This window comes from Plectropomus leopardus, chromosome 1, assembly GCF_008729295.1.
Source record: "Plectropomus leopardus isolate mb chromosome 1, YSFRI_Pleo_2.0, whole genome shotgun sequence".
NCBI classification, from domain to species: Eukaryota; Metazoa; Chordata; class Actinopteri; order Perciformes; family Serranidae; genus Plectropomus; species Plectropomus leopardus.
Window position 1 is genome coordinate 26,014,650 of NC_056463.1, and position 26,927 is coordinate 26,041,576.

At 39.1% G+C, this 26,927-nt stretch overlaps 1 protein-coding gene across 1 annotated transcript; it reads left to right on the plus strand.

The window, feature by feature from the left end:
- The first annotated feature begins 6,000 nt into the window (after nucleotides 1–6,000).
- LOC121959780 (AN1-type zinc finger protein 3-like) lies at nucleotides 6,001–26,649 on the plus strand. The gene is made up of 6 exons (XM_042509305.1): nucleotides 6,001–6,339; nucleotides 14,308–14,348; nucleotides 15,038–15,226; nucleotides 19,206–19,271; nucleotides 21,380–21,586; nucleotides 24,544–26,649. Exons 1-6 carry the CDS (start codon nucleotides 6,257–6,259, stop codon nucleotides 24,696–24,698), a joined length of 741 nt encoding a protein of 246 aa, XP_042365239.1. The 5' UTR covers nucleotides 6,001–6,256; the 3' UTR covers nucleotides 24,699–26,649.
- Nucleotides 26,650–26,927: the final 278 nt, after the last annotated feature.

Genomic DNA, 26,927 nt, shown 5'->3' on the forward strand with positions numbered 1-26,927 from the left:
CATGTACTATAATAAACTGTCACAGAGAAACTGACATCATATTTGACAAAAGTATCACAACTCCACAGGTTCTGTAAATTTACCTGTATTAACTCAAAGGAACTGATACTGTGAGAAGAATCGGTGTGCCTATTATAAGTGGGAGAAGCTTCCCAAAAGTCTACATATTCATTTAAGTTATTAGTTATGTATGAATTCATCAGCATTGACATCCTGAGGTTTTTTCTCTCTCTCTCTCTCTCTCTCTTTCTCTCTCTCTCTCTCTCTCTCACACACACACACACACACACACACACACACACACACACACAAACTGCCCACCAATCTAAAAAATGTGGATTTGTTTGTCTGCTTTGTGTTTCAACCATTTCCAGGTGTGGAGGAGCTGTGCCCAGGGCAGTGGATGCTGCTGCTGATAAATTGTTAATGACATGAATTGACCTCTGTTTTCTCACCAACTCTACCAGCTTATGGGGATTTTTCAATAAAAATGACTTCTGCAATGACTCCTACATCATTTGGTGGAGACAGTTTATTACAACAGAAACCTGAAAACTGGGTGAGTTTTTCTGTTTTTGTTTTTTCACTGTCTCCCAGCCTTTCTGTCTCTCTCTCACTCACACCCTGTGTCTCTGTGCACTCTCTCACACATACTCTTCCTTCGCTCTCTCTCTCTCTTTCTCCTGCCAGGATTTTCTCTGTATTCTCTTTGATCTCCCTCCTCCTTCCCTCTCCTCGCCCTGTTAAGGTTCTTCACTAACTTTAATTGAGCAACTTAGAGATCAGTGGCTGATGACATCGTGAACAGTCAATCACAGGTGAAACCAAAGTTCATCTTTGTATACGTGTGTGCAAAATATTTAATACAAGAGGTATTTGCATGTTTGTGTTTATACTTCCCAAATTTGTATGCACATATATGCATGCCTGTGTTTGTGTGTGAAAATGTCAGGGATCGAGAGTGGAATTTAGCATATAAAAAAAGTGGTGCTTGCTAATTGTGTTGCTGTGCATGCTCCGCTCTTGCAACCGCTGTAGTTTCTGGCTGTTTAGCGGCTCTTTGATCAGCAGATAGTGAGATGGTAGGGAGGCTGGTTATGCTGGCTCCCCCGCCTGATGCACGGGTGGCTTCCCTATACACATTCTGCACACAGTGGGAGGCTGGATGGTTAGTGTGTGTGTGTGTGTGTGTGTGTGTGTGTGTGTGTGTGTGTGTGTATTTGTTTGTGTAAAAGAATGACAGAGAGCCAGAAAAAGCTAGAGGAAGATGTACATAAGCAAGAAAATGTAAAGAAAGAAATTGTGGTGAAAGAGAGGAAAGGAGAGACAAGAAGGAATGATGATTAAGAAGGAATTATTTGGGGGTGGGGGTCATTTTGTCTTGAATGAAGGAGCACAAACAGCTTTTACTGGCTGCCTGGCAGGGTCATCTCTGATGTGTATCCTGCCTGTGTGTACTTCTAAACATTATCTTCAGCCATTGCTGCTACAGCCGTGCCATGATCTCTCAGCTCCTTGTCAAAGATGGTTTTCCCTGACTGTCAATAAGCATTTGTGCAGATGAAATGTCATATTGTTAAAAAGCATTTTCACTTAGCACCATTCAACAACCAAAACAGAGCAAGTGCAATACATTACAATGCATTGTCAAGTGTTTTGCAAAAATACAGTAAGAGGAATAGCATGAGAGACTGAACTTGAATAATCATTTAAGGCAGACTTCATAGGACTGTTATGTCATTTTGTAACTATTAAATAAACTTAAAACCTGGCCTGCAGTAAATATAACAAAGAATATCCAAAAAGAAAAAATCCAAATAGCTAGCTTATTCAAATCAATATGTTGTTTTCACAGTTATCTGACAAAACTAGGTAAGACTGCTTTCTGATATACCCCCCTCAGAGCAAATCTTACAAGCTGTGACATGTTGCTGGTCCCCCAGTCAATAACACCCCACCTGCCTATCTGGGAATGGCATTAAAAGATAAGAAAGACTCTCATTTATGGACAAATGTGTTCACATAGATTTCCCATACAATCCATCAATGGCATACTGTAGAGAGCCTGCGTTTCATATTAGCAGCCATGAATCAACTCTCTTTATTGACACTTGAAGCAACGCAAGTGTAGCTGGGTAATCGGCATGCACAGTGTAAGCTGCGATTTGTTACTTTATCTAAAAATAAATATATATCACTGGTACATGGATGGAAAAGCAACACCTTGGATAACGATTAAACCATCTTAGGTTACCCCAAACATAAATATATTGCTCAACTACTCCACCTTTTCACCTTCCACACAAAAAGGATTGTGTAATGTCTCACAGATTATCAGAACTTCTGCGTCTTTGATGTGAGCCATGGAAGAATGAATTTGGGAGCTGCCCTTGTGGCAGAGACTCTCTTTAAAGAACAGGCCATCAAGGAGTAGTTGCTGTATGAAGAAATTTTTTTCATTGCATTTTTACAGAGCGGTAGTACTGTCCCTCAGTGTGAGGAGCAAAGCTCTGCAAAATATCCCTAACCGTATTCCTCAGTGAATAAGAGAGAGGTCAAGAGACTGCCAGCAAAAGCTGTCATGCTGGAACTGAAATGAAATACAGGCTTCCACATACATATCAAAGATACCCCCGCATGACAAGAGATACAACACTCAACATGTGATTACACTACTCCTGGTATCTTCAGCAAGCTGAATTTGCTAACCCGTGTTTGATCCAGTGTCTAATTAATTCCTTAAGTTCTTGTGTTTATAGCAGGGGAGGGGAGAGAGGGTATACGGTATGTAAGGAGAGGGGATCTGTCTTTGAAGTGGTGTTCTGCAAATCTCTAGAGGATAACCAAGCCCGAGGCTGGACTCAGGCTGTGGGGAGAGAAGTAACAACCATTTTTCCACTGTGGGGCCAAAATTGGGGCTCGCCATGGCCATGTTTTCCACACCAAATTACCATTGTTATCTGTTTATTTTGAAACAATATGTCCCATCAGAAATACACAGTCTTAAGGTGCGAAGGTCACCAAAGAAAAGTGTGCATTGATTAAGACTGAGAGGCAAATAATAACCAAACCCTTGCTGGGCATTGTTTGGCCCTGTACTGGAATATGGGCTCTGAGCAATGCTGAAATACAAGATTCTGCAATCCTCTGCGGTATACCCCTCCCTGTGCCTAACTAGCTAATGAACTATCAGCTATCTATCTTCATTCCACCCAGGGCCCACTTGTCCTTCCCTGCAGACAGAAGCTACTTCTTGGCAGGTCTTGCTGAGGGGAATCCAAACCTCCTGGCTCCAAAGTAAAGTGTTGCATTCTTCTGAAAGTCATTTTGAGGTGAAAAGCAGAATTCACTGATGCTATTTCTGTTGTCGTAGACAGTGCCATCAATATTTGTGAACATGAAACAACCTCATCCCCAAGCTAGGAACCAGACAGCTGTAGCCACCTGTGATGTCAGCAAAACACTAAATCTTAGGTTTCTTTAGTCATAACAAGTTGCACGTGTTTTTTGGAGTAAAATGATTGCTTAGGATTACATGTTTTTGGTAATGAATTAAGTAGCACAAACCTGTTGACTCTCTAATTTAGGTTAATCAAGGTTACAGTTACATACATTTAAGAGTAGGGCTGCTTGGCTGTCTGTGAGGCATTGCCACAGTCTAAGAGTCAGATCCATCCCTTGCTCATCCACAGCGCCACCCATCCACCAAAAAAATACTTGATCCAAAAAACCAAGATGGGAATGCCCAATATGCCAAACTCAAAAAATGGCGGTCCAGAAACCAATGTCTGACATCAAGAAGGCGTCATCTGTAGACACTGACATTATTAGTTACACCTCTACCTGATGAGTCAGAATGAGAGAGACTTAATGGATGTTCCATGCTGGTATTTAACATATGACATTTTCATGTAAGTAGGCTGCATTGTTCTCAGGTAGTTACATTTCAGGGGTGATTGCTATGGAATTTGTCCTTTTGGGTTTATAAAATTAGATGAATAGCACAATTTCACGGCAATCCATCCACTAACTTTGGAGTTTTTTACCCTCAGCAGTTTAATAAAGTGTTGGAAACAGACTGAAGGACATCTTGAACGACCGGCAGACACTACCATCCTAAAGCTAACGAGGATCAAAACTGCCTAAGCAGTCTTTTAAAGTAACTGTAAGTTAAGGTGATAAAGGCATGCTATGTTGTGTATATGTTATGACTGTGCTCAGTTTACGCATATTATCGCTATAAAAGGAACATTGTAAAATACATCACAATAGACCTTTTCACAGGCATTTGAACTTGTCAAAGTGGAAAAGCGGAGGTGTTACTAATGACATTAAAGATGGCTCTGTCCCATTCAAGCCAGAATCCTAAAACCAAGGCAGCTAAATGGAAACCAGCCATCCTTAACTTTATCTACACTTTTGTTACATGTTAAAATTGCAATGTTTTGCATGGCAAAGGATAATTTTCAGCCCACTGCACACCTGTTGCTATGGTAATATGGTAAATTTCATCAACCTACATATAAAAACAAAAGCCTGTGGAGGTAGGATTGCATATGTTCACCATGATTCTGCTTTTTGGACATAGAAAAACATGCCTTTTTAGAGATTTGTGTGTCTCACAAAAAGAGATACAATAACATGTTATTACAACAAAAATGTGGGTCCAGTTAAATGAAATCAGATATTACCATGGAAAATGAAGGAAATATAGACTAAATTTGCTCTTTTTCTACCTACCTTTATCCTCAACCATAAGTATGTTTCCTGAAACTATAGCTAAATTTCTCAAAACTCTGAACACAAAAGTGTAAAGAGTAAACCATTTTGTCAAAATCCCACAGGTGTCTAGCAAAATGAAATGCTGTGCTCAAAACTATAGTCTATCTTCTCAAAAAAAAAATACACACACCAGTTAACACTGATGTGATAAATTTAAAACAACACCATCAAAATACTGTTTAGATATGTTTTGGCCTCAGGAGGCCATACTACATATTCAGATGTATGAAAATTGCGTAATACATATATAACACCCCCTTTTTTATGGTGAAGTTTATTTGACCCAAAATAGGCTGCATTTTTAGGACAAACAGTATAAGTTCTGGGGATAAACAAATGTTACCTATTTTGGCAAAACAGTTTCTGTCACTGATACTGTAAGTGAAATGAGAAACACTGCAGTAAGAATATTTTCAGTCTGTCTTTCTGGAGATGAAATCAGGGCATAAATACAAAAAGGTGCAAATATTGGTTTGTTACTGTACTACAAATAATTGAAAAATGACATTTTTTTAATTGTAGGCCTTCCTCTCTGCTCTCCACACTGCTCCATTTTTACCCTACAGGAGGTGACCTGAGGGGCTTTTTTTGTGCTCTGACACATGATTGGAGTGTTTTGCCAACTGAGTTTGAACAGGTGAGACATGAGTGAGACCATTTGGTATTAAGAGTGTGGCAATTTGAAGCCGGACAGTGTTTTCTGGGTGAACAAAGTGTCCTAAATGATGCAATTTGTGTTTAGAGTTTTACGAAAACAAGTGAATGAGTTAAGTGGAAATACTGAAAATATGCTCAGTTAAGCAGTCTGAAGTCCTGTTGTTGATACACGAGATTCAAGCTGTTCAAAATTGTGTGCACAGTTCCATCTTTTGTGGGTATGCAATGGAAAAAAACTGTAAAATATGCCTACTGACAGCTGTGAATACTGTACCACGGTGTTGTGGGCTCTCTCTAGTTGTAGGAAGCGGAGCTAGTGGGAAGATAGTTTTGTGCGGATCATACCATGTTAACTGAAGTACTTCTCAAAAGCAAACCTTTAAAAGTGAAGCACAGCCTACGCTGCGTTCCCTTGGCACTGTAGCACGTTTACCATTTATATTTATCATAACTGTATTTGTCACTTTCTGTCACAAAAGTTAAATTTTGGCTGCCCTGTTACCTACACACCCCCCTCTCGGACAGTGGTTCGCTCCCCTCTCCAGCTGATCGGCCCAGGATTCCCCGGTGGCTCTGCCCGTCGTTGTCTCTGACGGCTTCAATGTTTAAACGTCTATTTAAACGGTTTTCAGTTAACGGAGTCAGTGGCCGCTCGTGTCGGCAAATCGTTCCTCGTCTGTTGAACCACTGAAGGATAAGCTGGCCGGGGTTTTGACTGTGTACTTGTCAAAGCTAGAGGAACTGAACGCCAATACGAGGCCCTCACTCCATCCCCGGATTCACCTGCTACGCGGAGAGCCTCACACGGAAGACCGACATGGGGGACACGGGGAGCGAGGGCAGCAAACCTCCGAGTAACGTTAACGTTATACCTCCTCGCTGCCCCTGTGGCTTCTGGGGGTAAGGCGAAAAACCTCTCAAATGTCTTGCTCGCAGTTGCTTTCTTTCCCTGCCAGCACTTAGCAGAGTCGCTAGCCACTAGCGTTAGCAGCTCAAACAGGGATGAGCTGCTTTTCTTGTTATTACCCCCTCCCCATTGTTTTGTAGCATTAGCTGCTAGCTTGACACCAGCTGGCCTCGGTTACCTTCTCATGCAGAGGCAAAGAGCAGGGTAGAGGTGTGGGATAAGCCATGCAGGTAATGTGACAGGTGTGACAGCGCTAATATGCTGACTGGTTTTTAAGTATTCAAGTTGAGAAATGAAGCACTTAGCACACAGGGCAGCTGTTAGACTGTCACATTTGGAGCTGTGTGGAAACTTGGCACTGACGGTTTTTATCGGTGAAAATTGTGCTATAAACTGCAACATATGGACACATGGGATGGGCAATATGGCCTATTTTTTTGCAATAACGATATTCTTGATGATATGACAAAATTCTAAAAAAAAAAAAAAAACCGTATTATATATTAATTTTAAAAACAAACAATTGCAACAAAACAACAGTTGTCACAGTTTAATATTTCTGCGTAAACAGAACATTGCAAGTAATTCTTGCCAGACTGTCTTGATTAGGAATCAAATGACAGCAAAACATTGCCTGAGACTAGCATAAAGCGGGCATGTCTGTAAAGGGGAGACTCACTGGTATCCACAAAATACATTTTCATTCAGAAATGTTTAGGTCAGTGGTCAAGGGACCCCTGTGAAATGGCCTTGCTGTTTTTCCATTGCCAAAATGTATCCTAATTTTGGAGCGTCATCCAGCCCCCTACCTGAGAAGCATGACTGGTTGGCACCACTGGATTCCTTAAGTCTTCTAGTTTCATCAGTGTAGCTTAAAAACTCAGCCTGGTACAGCCAATTAACATGATTTAACAAGAAAAAAAGTTATGCACTGTGTACGCACCTTATTCGCATCACGATTAAAGTGTTACAGCTGACAGCCCTAGTAAAACCTAAACAAAAATTGTCTCTCATTTCTTTCGTTTTCTGAGCAACAGTAATTCAGAGTGAGATTCAGATTCTGGTTAAAATATAATTAGTACAACAACAAAAAAAAGCCATAAATGACATACCTAAATAGTTGCCAAATACAAAATAAGTACCCTTGAGTCTATAGTGTATACATATAAAATAAATTAACTGGCAATTTCTGTCTCTTTTGGAAAAATCCTTTATGATTGAGCTGATGATTCAGTTGTTTTCGGCCAGAGGAGCTGGAAACTGAGTTTACTGAAAGCGTCATTGCCAGAAGAGGCCAAAAAGTCTGTTGCTAAAACATTCAGGGCTGTAGCTTGGGATGCCTAAACCTAACAATGCCACTGATTCCACACTACAGTAATCACTCCAGCTTCTGGAAGTCAACGCCTCCAATGTGGAGCATTTTTTCTTTCAACCATACATGTTGCAGTGTGCAACTACATGAGGTAATTATGTCAACAATTCGCCGTATCCCAAATGGAAACTCTATACTTGTTTAGTTTTCCTTTTCACAGAAGTCATCATGAGAACAATATATGGTGTCAGGCGTATTGGCAATCGTGTCAGCTTTGCCCAGCTCAACAAAGTAATATGAACCCAAGATACCATGAGGTTTTGTGGCATTAATTTACCAGCACTTCACATGATTTTATCATTACTTTTCATGACAATTTAGTTTGCTTAAATACTGCCTACACCCCCCCTAGAGGACATCTGCGGTGGTAAACATGATTTGAAAAAGCAGACATTAAAAAATATCAGAAACGTGCAGTTAGAAATGCATTATGGTTTTTTAAATTGAGATTATTTTTCATTTTGTTTACTGTTTGCATTAATCTAAATGTTATTATGAGCTACATTTTGTACAAAGATCCCACTTTAGATAGGGCTTGCTTTTTTCATGTTTGTACACCTTTGGAACACAATATGGTTAACATGTTCTACTTAAATGGCTTACATTTTTTCACAGTCTTCAATTTTCAACTCAGTTATAAAGGAGTGGAAGCAATGTGTTACCCAACCAGTCCAATGAAGACTGTTTTTTTAATAGTAGAGGAATATAATTCTTTTCTTTCTTTTCCCATTTAAATATAAGCTCAGGGAGCCTCCCTAGTGCACTAAAGTACCATATTCACAATTTGCATATTTTAAGAAGTGATTAGCTTGGAAGCAACCGCTCACCCACTCATTGGTTGGATAAGCATGGAAATGACCTGAAAGAAAAACTATTGCAGCCATTAGATCTCAATACCACAGAGAGTATTTGATCAAAAAATGTCTTTAAGCTTGTTTATATCTGGCATTAACATGGATCTTGGGTGATCTGATCACAAGCTCTAAGTTTGTCATGTCACACCTGGCATTAAAATGTTTTGAGTGTTCTTTTGAATACCTCGTTCGTTGACAATGTGTGACTGATTTTGTAGATGATGATCAGTTGACATTGTTGCGTAAGAAATTGAAAAAAAAACAACCTTTAATTTTTAAAGCCACTTAATCATAACTGCTGTCATTTACAGTGTTGCCTGAATATGAGTTAACCTTGATTATAAGACCCCCACCTTCCCTATTGAAAATGAGGAAAAGGTTCACCTGATTGGAGATGCTTTTGCTCGGTAGGAATTTGTGTCCTCTGTAGTAGCAAAACATGAGCCAATTAGTTGATCAATCAATTAGTTGATTGCCAGAAACTTTTGGCAACAATTTTTCATACTGATTAATCGTTCAAGAAAAAATGGTTAAAGTTCTCTGGCTCCACTTTCTCAAATGTAAACATTTTCTGGTTCTCTTACTCCTTTATTATAGTTAACTTAATATCTTTAAGTTTTGACAAAACAAGATCCCAATAAGATAATAGGCATTTTTCCTGAATTTGATGAAATATAGACCCAACAACTTATCAATCAGTCAAATAAATATTCTGCAGACTATCTAATAATGAAAACGATTAATACCAGAGGACACAAGAACAAACTTCCAATTATAATAATTCCAGTATTTCAAAGTTTGTGATCAACACTGACACTGGAAACCAGGGGTGGGGCAAGGGTTGAAGACACCAGTGTTTTTCAGTACAAGTTATGATCTTTCACTTAACCCCAGAGCGGAAAATCGCCAAATAATGTTCATTTAATATATCGATAACTTCCATTTATCTGTAATGCCCCTGGAAACATGTTCATCCTAGTTTCAAGGTGATAAATGTACCAGTAACAAATGACATATTCGAAAATAATACATGTGATGTGGTCATGTGTGTCAAATTTTCTGACTTTATTAGTTGACAGAATGTGTCATTACACAGTTGACCAGAGGCTTGTGGGACATTGAGAGTGCACTAAGTATGCACAAATAGAGTCTTCAAGATTTGGGCAAAATAAGGTTAAATTTATCTGTTTCTAGTTTTTAGGTGGGGCCTTTGAAATAGGGCAGGCCTTGTTTCTTGATTATGATGGATTTTGTGTAAAAAGTCCACTCAGTTAGATTCTCCTGCTCATAGGCTTTGTTGTGGGGTGTGTGTGGGTCCTTGGATCACCCATAGGACAGAAGGACTATTACATTATGTCATTAGGTTGGGACAGAAAAATGGGAATGGGTTGAAATCACCTGAGTCGTTTTGTATGCTCCACACTTGTCAGCATGATGTATGACAACATTTGAAACATAAGTTCCTTCAGGTTGTTTCATAGCATCAGGACACTCCCTTTACTTTTTGACTTCTACTTGTCTCTTTCTGCCCCAAACTTCCTTGAAGAGGGTCCTTCAGGTGCACCAGTGTATGGTTGTGATTGGTGCTCTGTGGCTCATAAACCATAATTGCGTCTGACATCAGCAGGAGATGAATGCTTGTTCTTCCTTTTGTTATTTCTCCCTGAGAGCAGAGACTTAATTGTCTCAGAGTGATCTTTGACAGGGGAGGCAAATAAAGAAGCGGAAATGATATGTTTATTCACCCCTCTTAGTCGTTTTTTCTCAGTATGGTATCAGAGAAGTTCTCCTGGAGTGCTTTTCGAAATTTAGATTGTAGCTGATTTGGCAGAGCTGCACTGACTGTGGCTTCTAAAACGTATCATAATAAACCAAGATTATTGAATGCCTTGTTTGGATTGCCTAGTTTGGAGGAGAAGATGATTTTTATTTGCAGAAGGCATGAACCTGAACTACGTCTTGGCTTAGTAATCACAAATTTGTCGGATGTAAGGTTAGTTATTTACAATCTGCTCATGCAAGCTTCTTGTTATCAGTTGTTGCATTCCTTCTCCTTGCAGGCGTGGATTGTTTGTATTGGGCTCTGTTAGTTTTGTGCATGTGTCCATGGAGCTCATGTCAAGGTTGGCAAGTGCAGCTTAAATGGGGCTTGTCTTAACATAGTAAATCAAACAAAGTCCTGTTTCTTTGTCATGTCCATTTGCAAAAAAACATTCTATGGTTAGCTGCTAAGTTAGTTCTTGTAGGTTTTTGGTGGAGCATATATGTAATGTTACATTTATTTTAAGGTTCAAATGTGACTTCAATTTTGCCATAAAATTGATCTGCTCAATTGTGTACAATATAGCATTACTTACTAGGGCTTCAACTAACAATTATTATTATTATTATTCCATTCTCAATTTGTAGATTATTTTATCAAATGGTCAATTAGTTGTTTGGTCTATAAAATGTAAAAGAAAAATGCTGGAAAGTGCCAAAAAGTGTTTCCTAAAGCCCAAGATGATGACCTCAAATGACTAATAAGATATTCAGTATAATGTCCTTAAGGAATAAAAACAGTAAACATTCATATTTAAGGAGCTGGAATCAGAAAGTTTGACTTTTTTCTTAAAATACTGAAACCAGTTAATCAGTTATCAATTAGCTGGTGATTAATTTAAAAGTTGCAAACTAATTGATTAATCATTGCATTTCTGTTGCTGGAAAAGGCCTAAAACATTAATTAATACTAAAGATACCTCTGTAGAAATGATGTTACCTCTTGATAAATATTCATTATTTTGCCAAACTATGCTTTACATCATATGCTTTCTTTTCTGTTTGAAGTATTTTGTGTGGGATACATGATAATGAAATTGATTTGTAAAATCCATACCACTGCATTACCGACCCACCGTAATGATTTCATATTAGCACAAACGATGTATAATGCTGAAAAGTAATGAAGATTGCTGTTGCCAGGGCAATAGAGAATAGCTGGATTAGTCACACAATTGCAAGCAATCAATTAATTTATTAATTAGCCCTGAATTGCTGTTGATGGCAAAAATGTTTCAGATTAACAACAGTATTGAATGCATGGGTTTTCAACATGGAAGTTGCCACTTTGAATTGTTGATGGATGAGCTCAGCAAACTTGTGCTGGCCTTACGGCCTTTATTGAGGGGCCCATCAGCATAGCAAAGAACAACTGGATGTGTTCCAGGTGTAAATGTAGAACTGTAATTTATAATCTGTCCTCGCGCTCTAACATATAACACAGCTGAGCTCTTCTCTGTCGCTGTTTCGTTCCCCATAGATGTACCACTTTTTAATAGCTAACTGTGCTTGGCTGACAAAATGCCTCTCTATTAACAGACTCCTATCTCTATTTATGAAGTTGTTTTTTTTACTTTACTGCTCATATCAGTCATATTCAGCTGAACTTAATTCCCTCAAAACATTTATCACCAATCCAACCCTTTGCTCCTCTGTGTCACTCATCAGCTGCATCACCAAGGCGACAGAGCCCATCTTCCTGTCTGTTCCAATCAGATATACTTATTAGTAACAGCAGTGTGCTGACTATGAGATCGACTGATTGTGTGCACTCTGTTCAAACTTCACTCAGCCTAACAAGCAGGCAGCAGCTTCCTCCTGCATGTTTATGTTTCTCATCCTTTCTCGCCCCTTTTAGTTCCTTAATTAATCTGTGACTTGATTGCCTCTGATTTATAAGGTTGACATGAGGATATGACCTGTCGCCTTCCTCACCGCCTTTGTCTCATGATGAGATTTCTTCTCTATCATTCTTTCCTGCTTCTTCCTTTATCTTTCATACCCAAGAACACACATACCAGCAGACTGATAGACAACCCTCAGGTTGACTGCAGCTGACCCCTACATTTAGAAATGAGGACAAAGGTGTGCAACGAAGCACCCAAAATAAATAGAATGTGACTGATAGCAGCGACCGTCACGCTCAGTGCGCAGACAGTAAGGACGAGGGCTGGAGCGGAAATGAGAGGAGCCCTCCCAGAGGAAAGCTAGAGCCATCTGTTGTGATCGAGTTGTGCCACCAGAATAAGCAAGGCTTCAGTGATCAAACCTATAACAGCAATTTTATATCAAAGGTCTTTATCCATAACAGGGAGGGAAACGTGTGTTCAGAAGCTTTTGTAGTTTGTAAAAAGGGCAGGCTGAAGACATTTGTAATTTTCTCTTGCTCACCTTCATCAGACCACATCAACTGTGTGCATTGCCAACACACAGGCAAGAGACCTTCAGATTTTTGTTGTAAATCAACACTTACTTACCATTTTGCTCCATTATACTGACATTTTTTAACCTCACTGCTGCAACATTATTATTACTACACAATCAGTCTTTGTTAGTCAGAGATAACTGACATTGACTATTATCTGACTATAACCTTTTAGAGACCCAGTGTGTAGGATTTAAGGGAATCTATTGGCAGAAAGGGTATGTAATTGTCATACTTCCATTGTCATTTATTCATAATCACCTGAAAACATCAATCATTTTATTTTTTGTTAACTAAGAATGAGGTCTTTATATAGAAATATTGAGCGCAAATTTGCGATTCCTAGGATAGCCGAGGATAGATTCCCCTCTACCTCTGCCTCTCATTGGCTTACCCCAACTTTCTTGCCCCAGATGATCTCAATCCTTTTGCCTAGACTGAGGCAATGAAACACAACTGCTATAGGAAACACAAATTTGCCATACGGAGTGTTTCCTTTCCCTCCTGTTCCACCATGTTTTCTACAGTAGCCCAGAATGGACAAAACACTGGCTCTTTAAAGGCTTATTCATATTTTTGTGTCGGCTTTGTTAGTTTTTCTACGAACTTGTAGCCTCACTGCCAGATGCCACTTAATCCTACACACCAGACTTTTGATTGTGTTATATATCTACCACTACCGATATGCTATATGTAAGTCCAAATTTCTGTCGGATCTATATAAAAAATTAGGCTACAAAAACAATAACTGAGAATCTAACTTTTCCCAACTTTTTCCTTAATTTGTGGTTGGAAAACTGTAATATATTGCAATATAACACACTGTGTGTAATCGCAAAACATTTAAAATCACAGTAATATTGTATAGGGGGACCACTGGTGATTCCCACATCTATTTACTGCAGCTCCCTGTTGCTTTACAGTTACATGTATAGTCAACATTAGTGAGCGTGTTTGCTGGAATAAAGAAACTTAACTGATTGCATGTTAATATTGAAAAAAACTGTTTTAATGCAAAATCACCTCTGCATCTGCAATTACATTGTGTGTTAACTGCCTACAAATTGCAAACCTTGGCGACATTTGGGGTTTCAGAAACATTAAACTAAAGTAAGGTTTTAAATTTTTAGTTAATATTTTTATATTTGATATTCCTGCGTAGGTTGCAAGATGTGCAGAAATAGATCGAAACAAAAGTCACACCTCAGTTGATTTATCCTCCCGGCAAGTCTGCTGCTTAGACCTTGACAGCCTTGTACATAGCATGGCAGCTTTGGATTCAGTGAATAATTTAATACTGTAGCCCAGATCACAATCTTGAATTTTCCCCTGCTGGGATCCCAAATGAGAAATAAAGCATCATCCTGGGAACGTGGAAACATGTTGTTAAAATGAGCCGTTTTTTTCTGCATCCCACTCTGCATCTTTTGCAACTCGTGTTCATGCTATTTGATTAACACATGCTTTCCCTGTCTTCTCTTTCCCTCAGGTCGAGCAAAACTATGAATCTCTGCTCGAAATGTTTTGCAGGTAAGTTCTTGTTCTTTTGTGTTCTTGTATGGTTGACTGATATTGTGTTTCAGCAATTGTGGAAAGGCCTTGAAATGACAAGAAGTGAAAAGTCTAAACCCCCTTTTCCACTGGACAAAAATCCACTAACACCCACTAACATCTGGTCTTTGTCTATAGTGCAAAAAGCAAAAATCAGCATTCATTTCGAATACAAGTAGTCACTAGTATTTATCAGCTCCAGCTCTGATCCACTCCAGTTGGCAACAATTAAAACATGACACCTGGGTGGACATGGTAATTTCTGCCTCTTGTTCAGCACAGCTGCTGGTAACTTCTATAAACTTCTTGTCATCACAACCACAAATTTTGGCAGTCACATGTGTGGTAGCGTTGCTCAGATCTCATCAGAATATTTTGGCTCTTTTCACTCATGTCACAATAGTCCATCCTCTGACAAGAAGTTTGCCAGAGCTATGAGTTAAAAATTCTGTCTGCTTACATAAGATTTAAACAGAACTGTGTCAGTGTACCACCAGTTCTAAATGAAATTTAGCATCATACAATAGTGCACCTGAGTTCCTCCTATGCCACTCTTGTTTGTCCGGCTGTCAAAAAGTTAACAACCACTCAGTAACCCAAAGCAAGATGCATTTAAACATGTTTCACGGGTGCACACACATGTTTGACCACATGACATTTTTTTGTAGACATTCAGAAGAAACAGCCAGATGAAGATTGTGCCCCAAAGGCCTCCTCAAGCTCCAGCAGCAGCCAAGCAGACATCTTCTGTAACGAACCAAACAGCAGCATTAGTCAGTCGCTGATGTCGCTGCCTAACACATCAGGCAACTCTTCACCAGGAGAGACAGGAGCGCCATCTCTACCTGCTCAGGATGGTAAGACAGCATTTAAGCAGTAAGGAATTCATGTTATAAGGTTTTGTTTTTAGCTCAAAGGGTTTTTCATGTACTATAGTGGCTTACCATGGGCCATAGTTTTCAGCCCACATATATGCTTTGCTAAGTGTGACTCTTGGCATTTGGGAAAACTACGAAACTCAGCAACACGGTGATGACACCAATATGGTTAAAGCCTGTAGGCAATTTTTCAGAAATAACATTGGCAGTGATGGACACCTTGCTGTCATATTGTCGTTTTTTTTCCCATTAGCAGTGAGATGGATCACTATAGCTTACATCAGGACAGTTCCACTGTAAAAAGTTTGCAACCTGCATTTGTCTGTTTGTTAGTTTATTTTTGCTTCATCTCTTGCTCTGTCACTTTATCTCTGAGTTCCCAATTGCTATTTTTTCTTTATACTATCAGTACGAACTGCAGCGGCCCCTACAAAGCACTGTTTTACTGTTGCATAGAGTATGCATAAAATTGGGACATACTACTTTGTTATTAGATTGCGCTTTAAACGTTGACCCTTTAGGTTATGTATCCATTACTTTGCAATCTATGTAGATTTAATTTTAAGTAATAACTTAAGAGACTTTAGATTCCAACGTATGTTCATGTTCATGACAGTAAAATTACATATGCATGTCTGTCATTGTCATTTTCATAGTTATGTCCTTTTGTTGTTGGTTATCTTTAGGATTATTTTGTTCACTCAAACAATTCCTATTCCTTTTATTAATATCTATTCAACTGGTCATCAGTCACTTGATTGGTTGTCATTTGTCATTGTGGCTTCTGACAGCTGTCAAAATAAGCTGTCAACAAGCTGTCGAGCTGTCATCTGCAGCTCAGACAATGTGACGCATCCTTCCTTGCGCAGAGGATTGTGGGTCAGAAAAGCCAGAAAAGCATGCTTCCTCTTCGGTCTCTTTACATCTGCCATGATGTCAGTGTTAAGAATACTGAGCTAGCAGCCAAGCTAACAAATGTCATAAAGTGTTATGTACTTCCCTTAGGAGATGCTACCTGCTCACCAAACTTAAATAGTGCAAGAACACTTGTTTGGGGTGTGGGAATGAACGAGGGTAGAAAGTTGCATAATGTCGCTGTAAGGCCTATATAAGACAGTCTGTTTCGGTTTAGAATGCTTCCCTACATGTTGAAGCAATGTATGCTACATCGGCTGCCTATTTAGAAGTGTGTTAGTTAAGGGCATCCTTCTTTAGAAAACTGCTTCTTCTTTCTATCAGCAGCAGCTGCAGTGCCCCTGCCCTGGCTATATTTGTCCTCATGGCACAGATAGAAAGAATGATAGCAAAGGGTATCCATTCACAAGTGAAGGTTTTAAGAGGGACACCTACAATTTCCAATTCATCGGTCACTGTACAGTGACAAGGTTATTTGTGGAGGCCAATCCAGGACAAGTGGCACCAAATAGATGTGTGGAACTTGTGAAAAAACGTGTCCACACTTACCTGGTCCTCTGTTAGAGCAGGAGCTTTTGGGTGATATGCATATGTGCATGACTACTGCATGATTTGGGAAATTAAAAAATGATCCTCAGGAACTTGGCTCAACATTCACCTAACAAACTCATTTACTCATGTTAACTTCATTCATGCACCATCAACAAGTAAAAATTTCAACTTAAGTTCAACATTTAACCCATGTAGAGAAGCCTATATAAATTCCTGAATTACTGAATTACTGATTAGTCAGTTGACAGGAAATTAATCAGCAGCTATTTTAATAATTGATTAATTACTTTAGTTTTTTTTTCCAGCAAAATGTCAACAGGTCAATGGGTTCTAGCTTTTCAGCGGTAAAGGTTTTCTCTTTTTCTCAGTTATGTTAATGTAAACTGAAGATCTTTGGGATTCTAACTACTGGCTGTGCAAAACAAGACATTCAAGACCAGCATTTAAAGCAGTATCAGGATTAGGTGGATAATATCTTTTTTCTTTAAACCTACAGTCACTCATGTCTTGACTGTCTTCAGTCTGCACACATACAGACGGTGGTCTCTCCTTTACAGATATCTATCACAGTCTCTGTGAAAAAAAGCCCACAGCATAGTAAAGGATTCCACACACCTCAGTCATGGTCTTTTTATCTTGCTACCGTGTAGAAAATGGTACCGCAGTATCTGAGCAACAACCAGGAGACTCTCCAACATCATCTGTCCTCTACTTGTTACAATATTAACTATGTTCCTTTTTGGGCAACCTAATCTGTTAACCAGTTGCGGTTTAACAAGGTTTTACACAGTTGTTTGGCTTCTGTAGTTGTTTTTGTGTTTGTGTAGTCTGTAAGTTAGGTTTATATAGTATTGCACCTTTCAAAGAGCAAGGTCTCAAAGTGCTTCACAGAAGTAAAATTGTTACAAAAAAAAAAAAAAAAAAGACCATAAAAATGGTAAAAAAAGGAATAAACTAGAAAAGTGCACTTAGGCTGCAGATATCCGCCAGTCTAGACAATTCTCGTAATTGTGGCAAATGCGCCGCAGCCCGATTCAGAGGTGTCCCAGAAGTTAAAGAAAAAAAACTGCCTTGTCTATTTTTGACAAGTTTGCAACGTGTTGGACAGAGCAGATTGAGTTCTTCTGCCAATAGGCATTGTATATGAAATATAGATACTTTGTAATTATGAGGATGCATATATTTTAAATTACTAAAACACAGCCAGAAATCTGTTATCCATGTTGTTCATAACTGGACTTTAAATGGTATTAACTGTGTGTAGGCTCCATCACAACAAAGGAGTAAATGAAAACAAAAAAGACAACTAAAACAGACAAAAAAGATACCATTTAGGATAAAGGCACAATTATCAAATAACAATGACAACAAAGCAGCCAGGCAACCGGACTGAGGCCCAGATACGCTCAGGGGATCCCTTACAGTCAAGATGGTGATGAGGATAAGAAATACAGTTGGCTTGTTGATCTCCTTTTGTACCTAGCTTCTGATCACAACATATTAGGAATGGAATTAATCTGCAGATGCTCTGGTTCAAAATAAGACCCAGATTTTCAATGGATTTCAGATGAAAGCCAAAATGTGGCCTTCAACAGACTAGATAAGGCTTGCTTTTTTTAGCAGGCGCCCTATGTACCGAGGCTTTGTCCACGCCCCAGCGGCCGCAGGTTCGATTCTGGCCTTAGCCCTTTGCTGTATGCATCCACTCTCTCTTCCCCTTTCACACTTAAGCTGTCCTATCAAATAAAGGCAAAAGCCCAAAAAATGTTATCTTAAAAAAAAAGAAGTGAGAATTCAGAAGCACATGATGGTAAAAAACAGCCAATAAAACAGGTTTTTAACATTTGCGAATTGCTGCAACCATGAGAGGGCCTTGAGCATTCAGTCATAAATGTGCACAAAAAAATTATTAGGCTGATTGGTACAGTAGTTTGCCACATTGGCTGCGGACAGACAGACAGACAGACAGACAGACACACACACACACACACACACATACATAAACACACACACACGCAAACGCATGATCTCCTTTAGGCTTAAGTGTGGCGGGCATAACAATAGTCATAAGCAACACACTAAATTTACAAACACTAGACACCACACGGCTAAATAAATGCCTGAATAAGAGAATTTTAAGCTGCGTTTAAAAGACCTCAACAGAAATCACAGATTGTACGTCTATAAGAAGGTTGTTCCATAGTGTCGGAGCCACCACTGCAAAGGCACAAATATTTTTGAGCAAGTGTGAATTTCAGGACTGTTATACAGTTTGTGATTGTATTGTCTATTTTTAGAGGATTTATTGTTGAATTATTCATTGGTCTGCTCTAAATCGATATAGCCAGAAGACATTTGATTTTGTTTTACACTCATATTAGAGAAATTACAACATGTCTTACGAGTAAGAAACCAGTGTCCTTGTGTCCTCTTTTCTTCCTCTTTCCTTTCACGTTATCTCTTTCTTTTTCTCCCTGTATCTCTCTTCCAGAGGTATCCAGCACAGAAACAGTCTTCAGTTCACTCTCCACTCCCACAAAACGCTCCTTTGAGTCAGGTACACCTCAGCGCTACCATTACAATGTCCATTATTGTGTTTTGTACTGTGTGCTTGTCATGTCCACTTAAAGTATTGGAGTGGGGATCCATTAGCCTCAACGTCACTGGATTGATCCCAAAATAGCCAGGTTAATTGTACTTCCAGTGGCAACAGCAAAGTGAAGGATATTGGGGATGCATTAGAGTGCATCTGTGAGAAGGTGCAAATGTAAAGTATGTCAAGTGCTTTGTAGACTAAACCTTTCAACAAATGTATATATACAATATGTAAATATACATTAGTTACACAAAAGCGAAGTTTAGCTCACTCTCACATCTTATGAAGAACGCCCTGTGTTTGATTCTTGCATTATTAAAAAGAAAAAAGGACATAATGACACACTTCTGACAGAGCTAATGCACAGAACATGTAGGAACTGGTGTAGATGGTAGCATTAGCAGTATTGATTAAAATGAATTTAATGAGGTCTTAAAGACTGCAGACTCTCTTCTAGAGTACATTTTCCTCTATTGTGCTTTTACCCTCAGGTGACACCACCTGCTGCACTCACACACGTGAAAACTCACACATGACTTAAGACAACTGGAGAGCTGGCAAGGCTCAGCAATGGTGTGTGAACATGTTGATCCCTTGTCTAATGCAGCGGGATCATGTGAGCACACACAGCATCATTTAAACCTTGTGCTGTGACCGAGTTGAGTCGACGTTTCTCTTTTTGCAGTCTCTCTGAATGTATTTTAGTTTAAAGCCCGGATACACTTTTGTGCAACCCATTAAACGCTTGAATCGGTTCATCAATAAAATGTCTTTTTTTTTTTTTTTAATCAACAACAAAAATACAATAACTTGCTAGTTATTGACAGCTGGTGTAAATTGGCCACAGAGATTTACCAGGATAATAAAAGGCAAACAGTTTGGTTTTTTTTAAACAACATTTGCCTGCACATGTACAGACACGCATGCTCTCGCACATATAGGGATCGATGGGGCAGGCTAGGGGGATCTGGCTGCTCAGCTTGGCCTAGTTCTCAGAGATTTATTGAGTGCTGATCAGCATTCGGCTGGGCCAGGGGAAAAAGTCTGCAGGACTGATGAGAAAAGCTGAGTTGAAATTCCAGCCGGCCAGTGGAACCAGCTACATACTCTACCTGTCTCAGGTGCTGAGTTGAATGTAATCCAATGCAGGAGAATCATTAATCTCCAAAGCACCCTTTTTATTTTACACAAAGTGTTGTTTTTGTTCCAGCATGCCATGATCTGTTCTCTCCTTGTTTGTATTCAATGGTAGTTGTGAGAGCTTATTTTTGTAGGTCTCAAGTTTTCTCTTGAAATTCTAGTCAAAGTAGCTCTCCTGGACACACGAGAGACACAAGAGATAAATCCTTTTAAATTATTATGTGAGTAGTGGGATTAATAAACGGCAGAGAATTTTTAGCTGTAAGTAAATTGGTATATTAATTATTTAAAACCATTTCTTGCAGGTCAATTAACCTTCACATGCTTTTGTATTTGTCCACCACAGAAAACAGTTTTTTTCAAACCTATTTGTTTGCCTAATTCTGTATATCTGACTAGCTGATTTTTTTCCAGTTTATATCGCCCCAGGATGATGCTAGATTGACTTTATTTATTTTCTTTTTCCTTTTTAGCACACACTATGATCTCAATATTTTTACAATTGTGAGAATTGGAAATTTGCAACATACAATGAATATTTTAGGTCATACAACTTCACATTTCGTATTTTCAAACACAGTAGAGCAGACAATCTGCCCAAGATAAATATTTTAAGTTGCCATTATTGAAATTACCTTGCGTTGAACAGGAGAGTATAAACAGAATAATTAAACATGTGTTATTGTATTGCATCGACTAGTTTTGGCCCAATAGCAATTTTTTAAGACGTTCTAGTATCCACTGTTGAGCTGTCAGGGTTTTACTATTTATTTGCATTTGACTCCTGACTTTTAGTTGTTCTTACTTTTGTGAAAAATGCAAAAATGTTAAATAGAAAAATACATTAATAGAGTTGCATTTATGGATCACAATGACTGCAGCTAACAGTCACATTTATTTTTTTTATTTTTGCCAATGTGTGTTTCCAGCCTCTGAGTCAGAAAGCGATGTTTCACCCGAAAAGCGAGCGAGAGTGGGTGAGGTGCCAGAGGGTGAGGAGTCTTCATCGTCATCTTTGTCTGCATCATCATCATCCTCGTCGCGCAGTAGCTCAAAACAGCGGAGCCGCAAACGCTGCCATCGCTGCCAAACCAAACTGGAGCTGGTTCAGCAAGAGCTGGGCTCCTGTCGCTGTGGTACGATGATACAACTCTACATGCATAAACATATGTTAGAATACATACTTTAACCCACAACCACATCAACGGTAACAACTGTATATGCACAGGCTCACTCACACATAAGAGCGTACACATATAAGCTGGAGTGTGGGACTTGTTACATCTCTGTTACATTCTAGCTCTTGCCAAATGAGTTAACACAATGCTGATTGTGGCCCTGTTTACACCTGGTATTAACATCCGTCCTGGGTGATCGGCTCACAAGTAGACTGCTCTAAGTACAGGTGTGAATGCACCCAATGTGTTTTCAATGCGTCTTGGGATCCAATCGCTCTGACCATATTTTGGTGGTGTTCTGGGCAAAAGTTTTGTACCCCAGCTTTAAGTCGTGGTAGCTATTATTACAGACCTCAGACTGCTGCTTGCATGTGTTTGGGGTGATAAATTACTTTTAATTTTTTAATATTGCCCCCTAAATACATAAATACATAATTGTTAACTAAGTCATGGTTTTGTGAATATTATAACCAGTGCAGTGAAATGAATGTACTACCTGAGCATGTGTTTGTGTGTTGACAGAAATGTCGATGACCAGAGTGCCTGTGCTAGCCTGCGGGGAACCATTACAGAAAGCCTGAATGTTTCACATTGCACATAAAACATAAGCCAATTACCACAAACACTAATGCAGTTTAAAGCAATACTTGGCTTGCTAATCAACTTGTTTGCATACAAATTAAAGTACTTAAAAAGTCACAGCTCTTCACTGCTTAAAGACCATCTGCTTAAACCCACGCAATAATTTCTAAATTGGAAATTGACTTGCCTTTTTTTTCCACCAGGCGCTGCTTAAATCACGGGCCATCCATTCTTAATAGTCCAATGCTTACTATGAAAACATGCTTTTTACAGACTGAAGGGGAAATGGTGGCAATTATAGTGATTTCTGACTATTGCTGTAATTGCAGATTACTTTGCTAATGGTTCTGCAGAATGTCTCAGTGTAAGCCAAGAAGGTCTGATAATGAGTTGAAAGCACAAATGCTTTGCAGATAGTAAATGAGGGAGAAAATATAGCTCCAGCAGAGAATCTGAGCCAGTGTTGTCACACTCGGTATATTCTGCTGCTACACAGCGACTATAACATTCATCTGACTAGGTGTTAGTGTGACACAGAGTGAAAGCACGGGAACTTAAAAAGCTAATTGGATCATACAGGCTCTCCTCTGAGATCTAAGAAAAGCAAGAACTTATTCCTGCCTGGCACTTCAGCGTGTTTTTCATTTTGCAAGAAACTATCATAAAATTAGAGAAACAGAGAAACAGTACTATTTCCATAACCAGTAATCTTTGTTAGTGATCAGGCTCCAGTATATGAAGAATTAAGCTGATTAAACTGTTGATTGTTTAAGTAATCATCCAGTCATACTACTGAATGCTGTAATCGCACCATGCCTGCAATTCTTTTGGTCTTGCCTGCATGTGCAGTGGCAGTGATGGCAAAAAACACTTAATAACATAATTAGCCTATTAATTAATGTCTGCTAAACTAACTGGAGATGTTTAAAGCATTTCTCTACTGTGTGTGTGTGTGTGTGTGTGCGTGCGTGTGTGTGTGTGTGTGTGTGTGTGTGTGTCGCAGCTACTTATGAAATTGCTTTTTTTTTCAGTTTCACCTTAGGCAGAATAAATATTTAAGACAGTTTGGTTTTTATGCAATAAAAACTTTGAAAACTCAAAACTTTCTTACCATAGATATTGCCCAAATGCATACTGAAATCACTGAATTTCTTCCCAGCTCATCGATGTTTTAAAACTCAGCTCGATTCACAGTTCATTTACAAAGCATCAGCTGTGAGATCCATGGAACATTATTGATATAGGCTTTCTAATGGGGGAAATAACAAAATCACAGTATTTTATTTCAACGTTTTAAAATAGGGTCGTAAAAGAGTCCTAAACGTTGTGTTTATTGTCAGTGGGTGCAGTTAAATGGCGTAATGGACATCTGTCGCAAATTATTTTCAGGCAGCTAAAATGCTTGGAGGAAATCAACATTTGTATTTATGTTTGTTTTTCCTTTAAAAAAGATTGATATGTTCATGCTATCATACATAGTATAAAGAATCTTTCATGAGCTCTTTATATCCTTTATAGTCCGTTGTACTTTTATTAAAGTAAGAAGTTGTGATTTCCACCGTCTGCTGGTTTCGGACAGTGTCTAGCAGCCCATTCCCTTTTTAAAAGCCTTAAATGTTACACAACTCTCTCCCTTCCACTCCATTCGTGTGCGCTGTAATCACATAGGTTTTAATTGCATAGCAACCAGCTGTCAAACTGGGCCTTTAATCACCACTCATTGAATGCCAGCAGTGTTATTATGTGTATTAATGAATGAATTTAAGACGATGAGAGCTAACGAGCTTCTCTGAGCTTAACGAGCCTCCTACAGTGGCAGGGCCTTTTGTTGAGAGTGCTACAGTAGAGACAGAGAGTCAATGAGAGAGATGAGGGTTGTCTGCCTCTGTTGAATAGAGTCAAAAGAGGAAGCTATCAACTAGAATGTCTTTTCTAGCAAAAAGACCTTTTTACAAAGACATGGTAGCAAAGCAGTAAATATTATCTGCCCATGGGCATTTAAAAAGGTACTTTTAAATTCAAGGAAATGTTTTACAGCTTTCTCTGGCATGTACAGTGTTGCTTTCTTTTTTTTTTTTTTTTTTTACTTTTTGTGTAAGTTGTAGTGATTTCAAATGTTTTCAGATAATTACCCTGCATGTAGAGATGCATGTTGAATGAAGTGTTTATATAACTTAATATATTATTTTGCGTTCTGTGTCCTGCATTATAAATTCAGATTTAATTTAAGCACAGCCACACTAATTTGTAACTGTACTGTACATCTGCTGAACTAAAAATTAAAATTAACCACTCCCCCTCTTATGCACCCCAACCCTTCACCCACCTTCCAGGTTATGTCTTCTGTATGCTCCATCGGCTCCCAGAGCAGCACGAGTGTCTCTTTGACCACCTGGGCCGTGGTCGTCAGGAGGCGGTCCTAAAGATGGTCAAGCTCGACCGTAAGGTGGGCCGTTCATGTCAGCGCATCGGAGAAGAGTGCTCCTGAGCAGGGCACGCCTTCAGCAGAATCTCGGTGTTCAGACTGTGTCTTAGCACCAACAGGGATTTGATTTTTTTCTTCTCATTTTGGTTTTTCAAGACTTTTGCAGTTTTTTGGATACAAACCACCCCTTTTCTTTTAAATTATGCTCGCTCTTTTTAAATCTCACTATTACCCATATCCCATTTGTTTTCTGGCTCTGTTCATCTTATCCCTGCTGCTAAGATGCTTTTTGGAAAATCCAAACCCAGGAATTACAGAACAATAAAGAGCAAAGGAAATACACATTTTCTTCACATTTTTTGAAAGCTCCTGACTACACAAGTGTGAGCAGAGAAAGAATGAATAAAAGGATGACAAGAAGAAATAAAATGCTTTATACAAATGTTTGTCCTGGAAGCCAGTTTAAGACTATACTCTTTACCTCAGAAAAAAACAAAGAAAAAAAGAAAGAATGACAAGATGGAAGAGAAAAGGATGGTTACTTTTTCCGTACACTTATGCTTTGGCGCTGTTTATAGACTGTGCTCTTTACCTCAAAATCAGACAGAGCTGCTTTGTACTCTGCGCCAAGCATGGACTTTGTGAAGCAAACGGAGCAAGCCAGCCTCAGTTTAAGTCATTGTCTTACCCCCCGGCCGTCCGCTACTCCTAATCCTAAACTTTTAGAAACACCTGTTAATCACCCACCTCAGGTTATCAGGACATCAAACCCCGATCTTCACTGCTCCCCTTGCCAACTTGCATCCTTCTCTTTTCATCTAAAGGACACATTTTTACTCCTTTGTATTATTCTAAAGGTGTTTCTTCTCTGTTAAGGAGGCTGTTGTAATGGAACTGGGGTGATACTGTAAGTCTAAATTCAGAACTTGCAGTGTGAGCCGGACTCAAACACACTATGCTGGTGGCAGCTGCAGCTGGTTGTCCTTGGATCGCTATGTTGGGATGTGAGTGATCAAGACTTAAAATTGTCAGATTTCCCCTGTCTTCCTCTTTTTGTCTCAGTCTTCATCTGCCCTACAGCCCTACCGTATGACAACATGTCCTCTCCACATGTTTTGTCTTTCAGCAACATGTGGATTATGTGTGCTGGTGTACAAACTCCTGGAAGACAGCATTTACAGGGACATGACGTACATTAAAGTGTGCATATGGTTCATGACTCGGCCTGAAATGTCTGCACTGTACACAAATCTCTATACTTTTATAAATGCACACACACTCTTTTGTGTTGTTCTATGCGCTTAGCTTGAGCACACACGGGCAAGATTGATCATTGCATTACAATTTGAGTTTGACTGAAGCTGAGATGGCAGAAGAGTGTCACTCAGTTTTCTGTTTGAGATTGGTGACCGTTGTTACAGTTCAGGATTTTGTCTTAGGCCTTCATTTCAATTATCCACATTTTATAGGTAATTTGATACAAGACGTCTTTGGTTTTCAGTACTTTAACGGTCATCCTTCCTTTAATGCCCCATGTTTCCATTTCCAGCTAGCATGATGAGCTCACACATTCTCCTCCTCCTGTCTTTCACTTTCCTTTTCTCATCTTTCCCCTTATTGATTGCTCTATTTTTCCTTATTTCACCCTCTCTGTCTCCCCCTCCCTTCGCTCTTGCTGTAGAGGAGAGAGGTTGCAGGCGGGGTGAGCAGAGTGCTGAAAGTTAAAATCAGCAAATAATTACTTTCCAAACATTTTCCTGGTGGACTATGGAAGGAATGAACAGAAAATGCATAACGAATGAATATTCTGTATCTTAAAGAAAACCTCATTTAACCCCTTTTTTCTTTCCACTTACACTTTAGTGTAGAGCTGCTTTTTTTGTTGTAATGTGGTTATAAAACGGGAAAATGAATGTGGAAAATTCTATATTTTTGTTTCCATGGCTTTACTTTATGCTTCACCTTTCTGACTTTTTCTTTTACTGAGAAAGAATAAACCTGATTAGACAAAGTGTGAACATCTCTTTTGTGCTTATTGACATGATGGGTGAATGGATGAGGGATAGTTTATGTTTTTGTCCACCTCTCTAGTTTGATTTTGCAGGTGCACTCTGCAGGAGAAAGTTTGTGATTGGGGTGAGCATATATGCATATTTTGCATAATGTGTATTTGTAATGGAAACATGTGTGAGCCCAGGTTGGTTAAGAGTCAAAGCCTTCTTGCAACATGTTGCTGGCTCTCTGCCATGTCCTAACATCCTGCCAATTTTTATAGTGATGTAAATGTCTGTT

What these genes read in the sequence shown, in the direction of transcription:
- LOC121959780 (XM_042509305.1), top strand. Translation starts at nt 6,257, where the DNA reads ATGGGGGACACGGGGAGCGAGGGCAGCAAACCTCCGAGTAACGTTAAC. An exon ending in TGCCCCTGTGGCTTCTGGGG is followed by an intron (nt 6,340 to 14,307) that starts GTAAGGCGAAAA and finishes TCTTTCCCTCAG; the next exon opens with GTCGAGCAAAACTATGAATC. An exon ending in GCTGGGCTCCTGTCGCTGTG is followed by an intron (nt 21,587 to 24,543) that starts GTACGATGATAC and finishes CCCACCTTCCAG; the next exon opens with GTTATGTCTTCTGTATGCTC.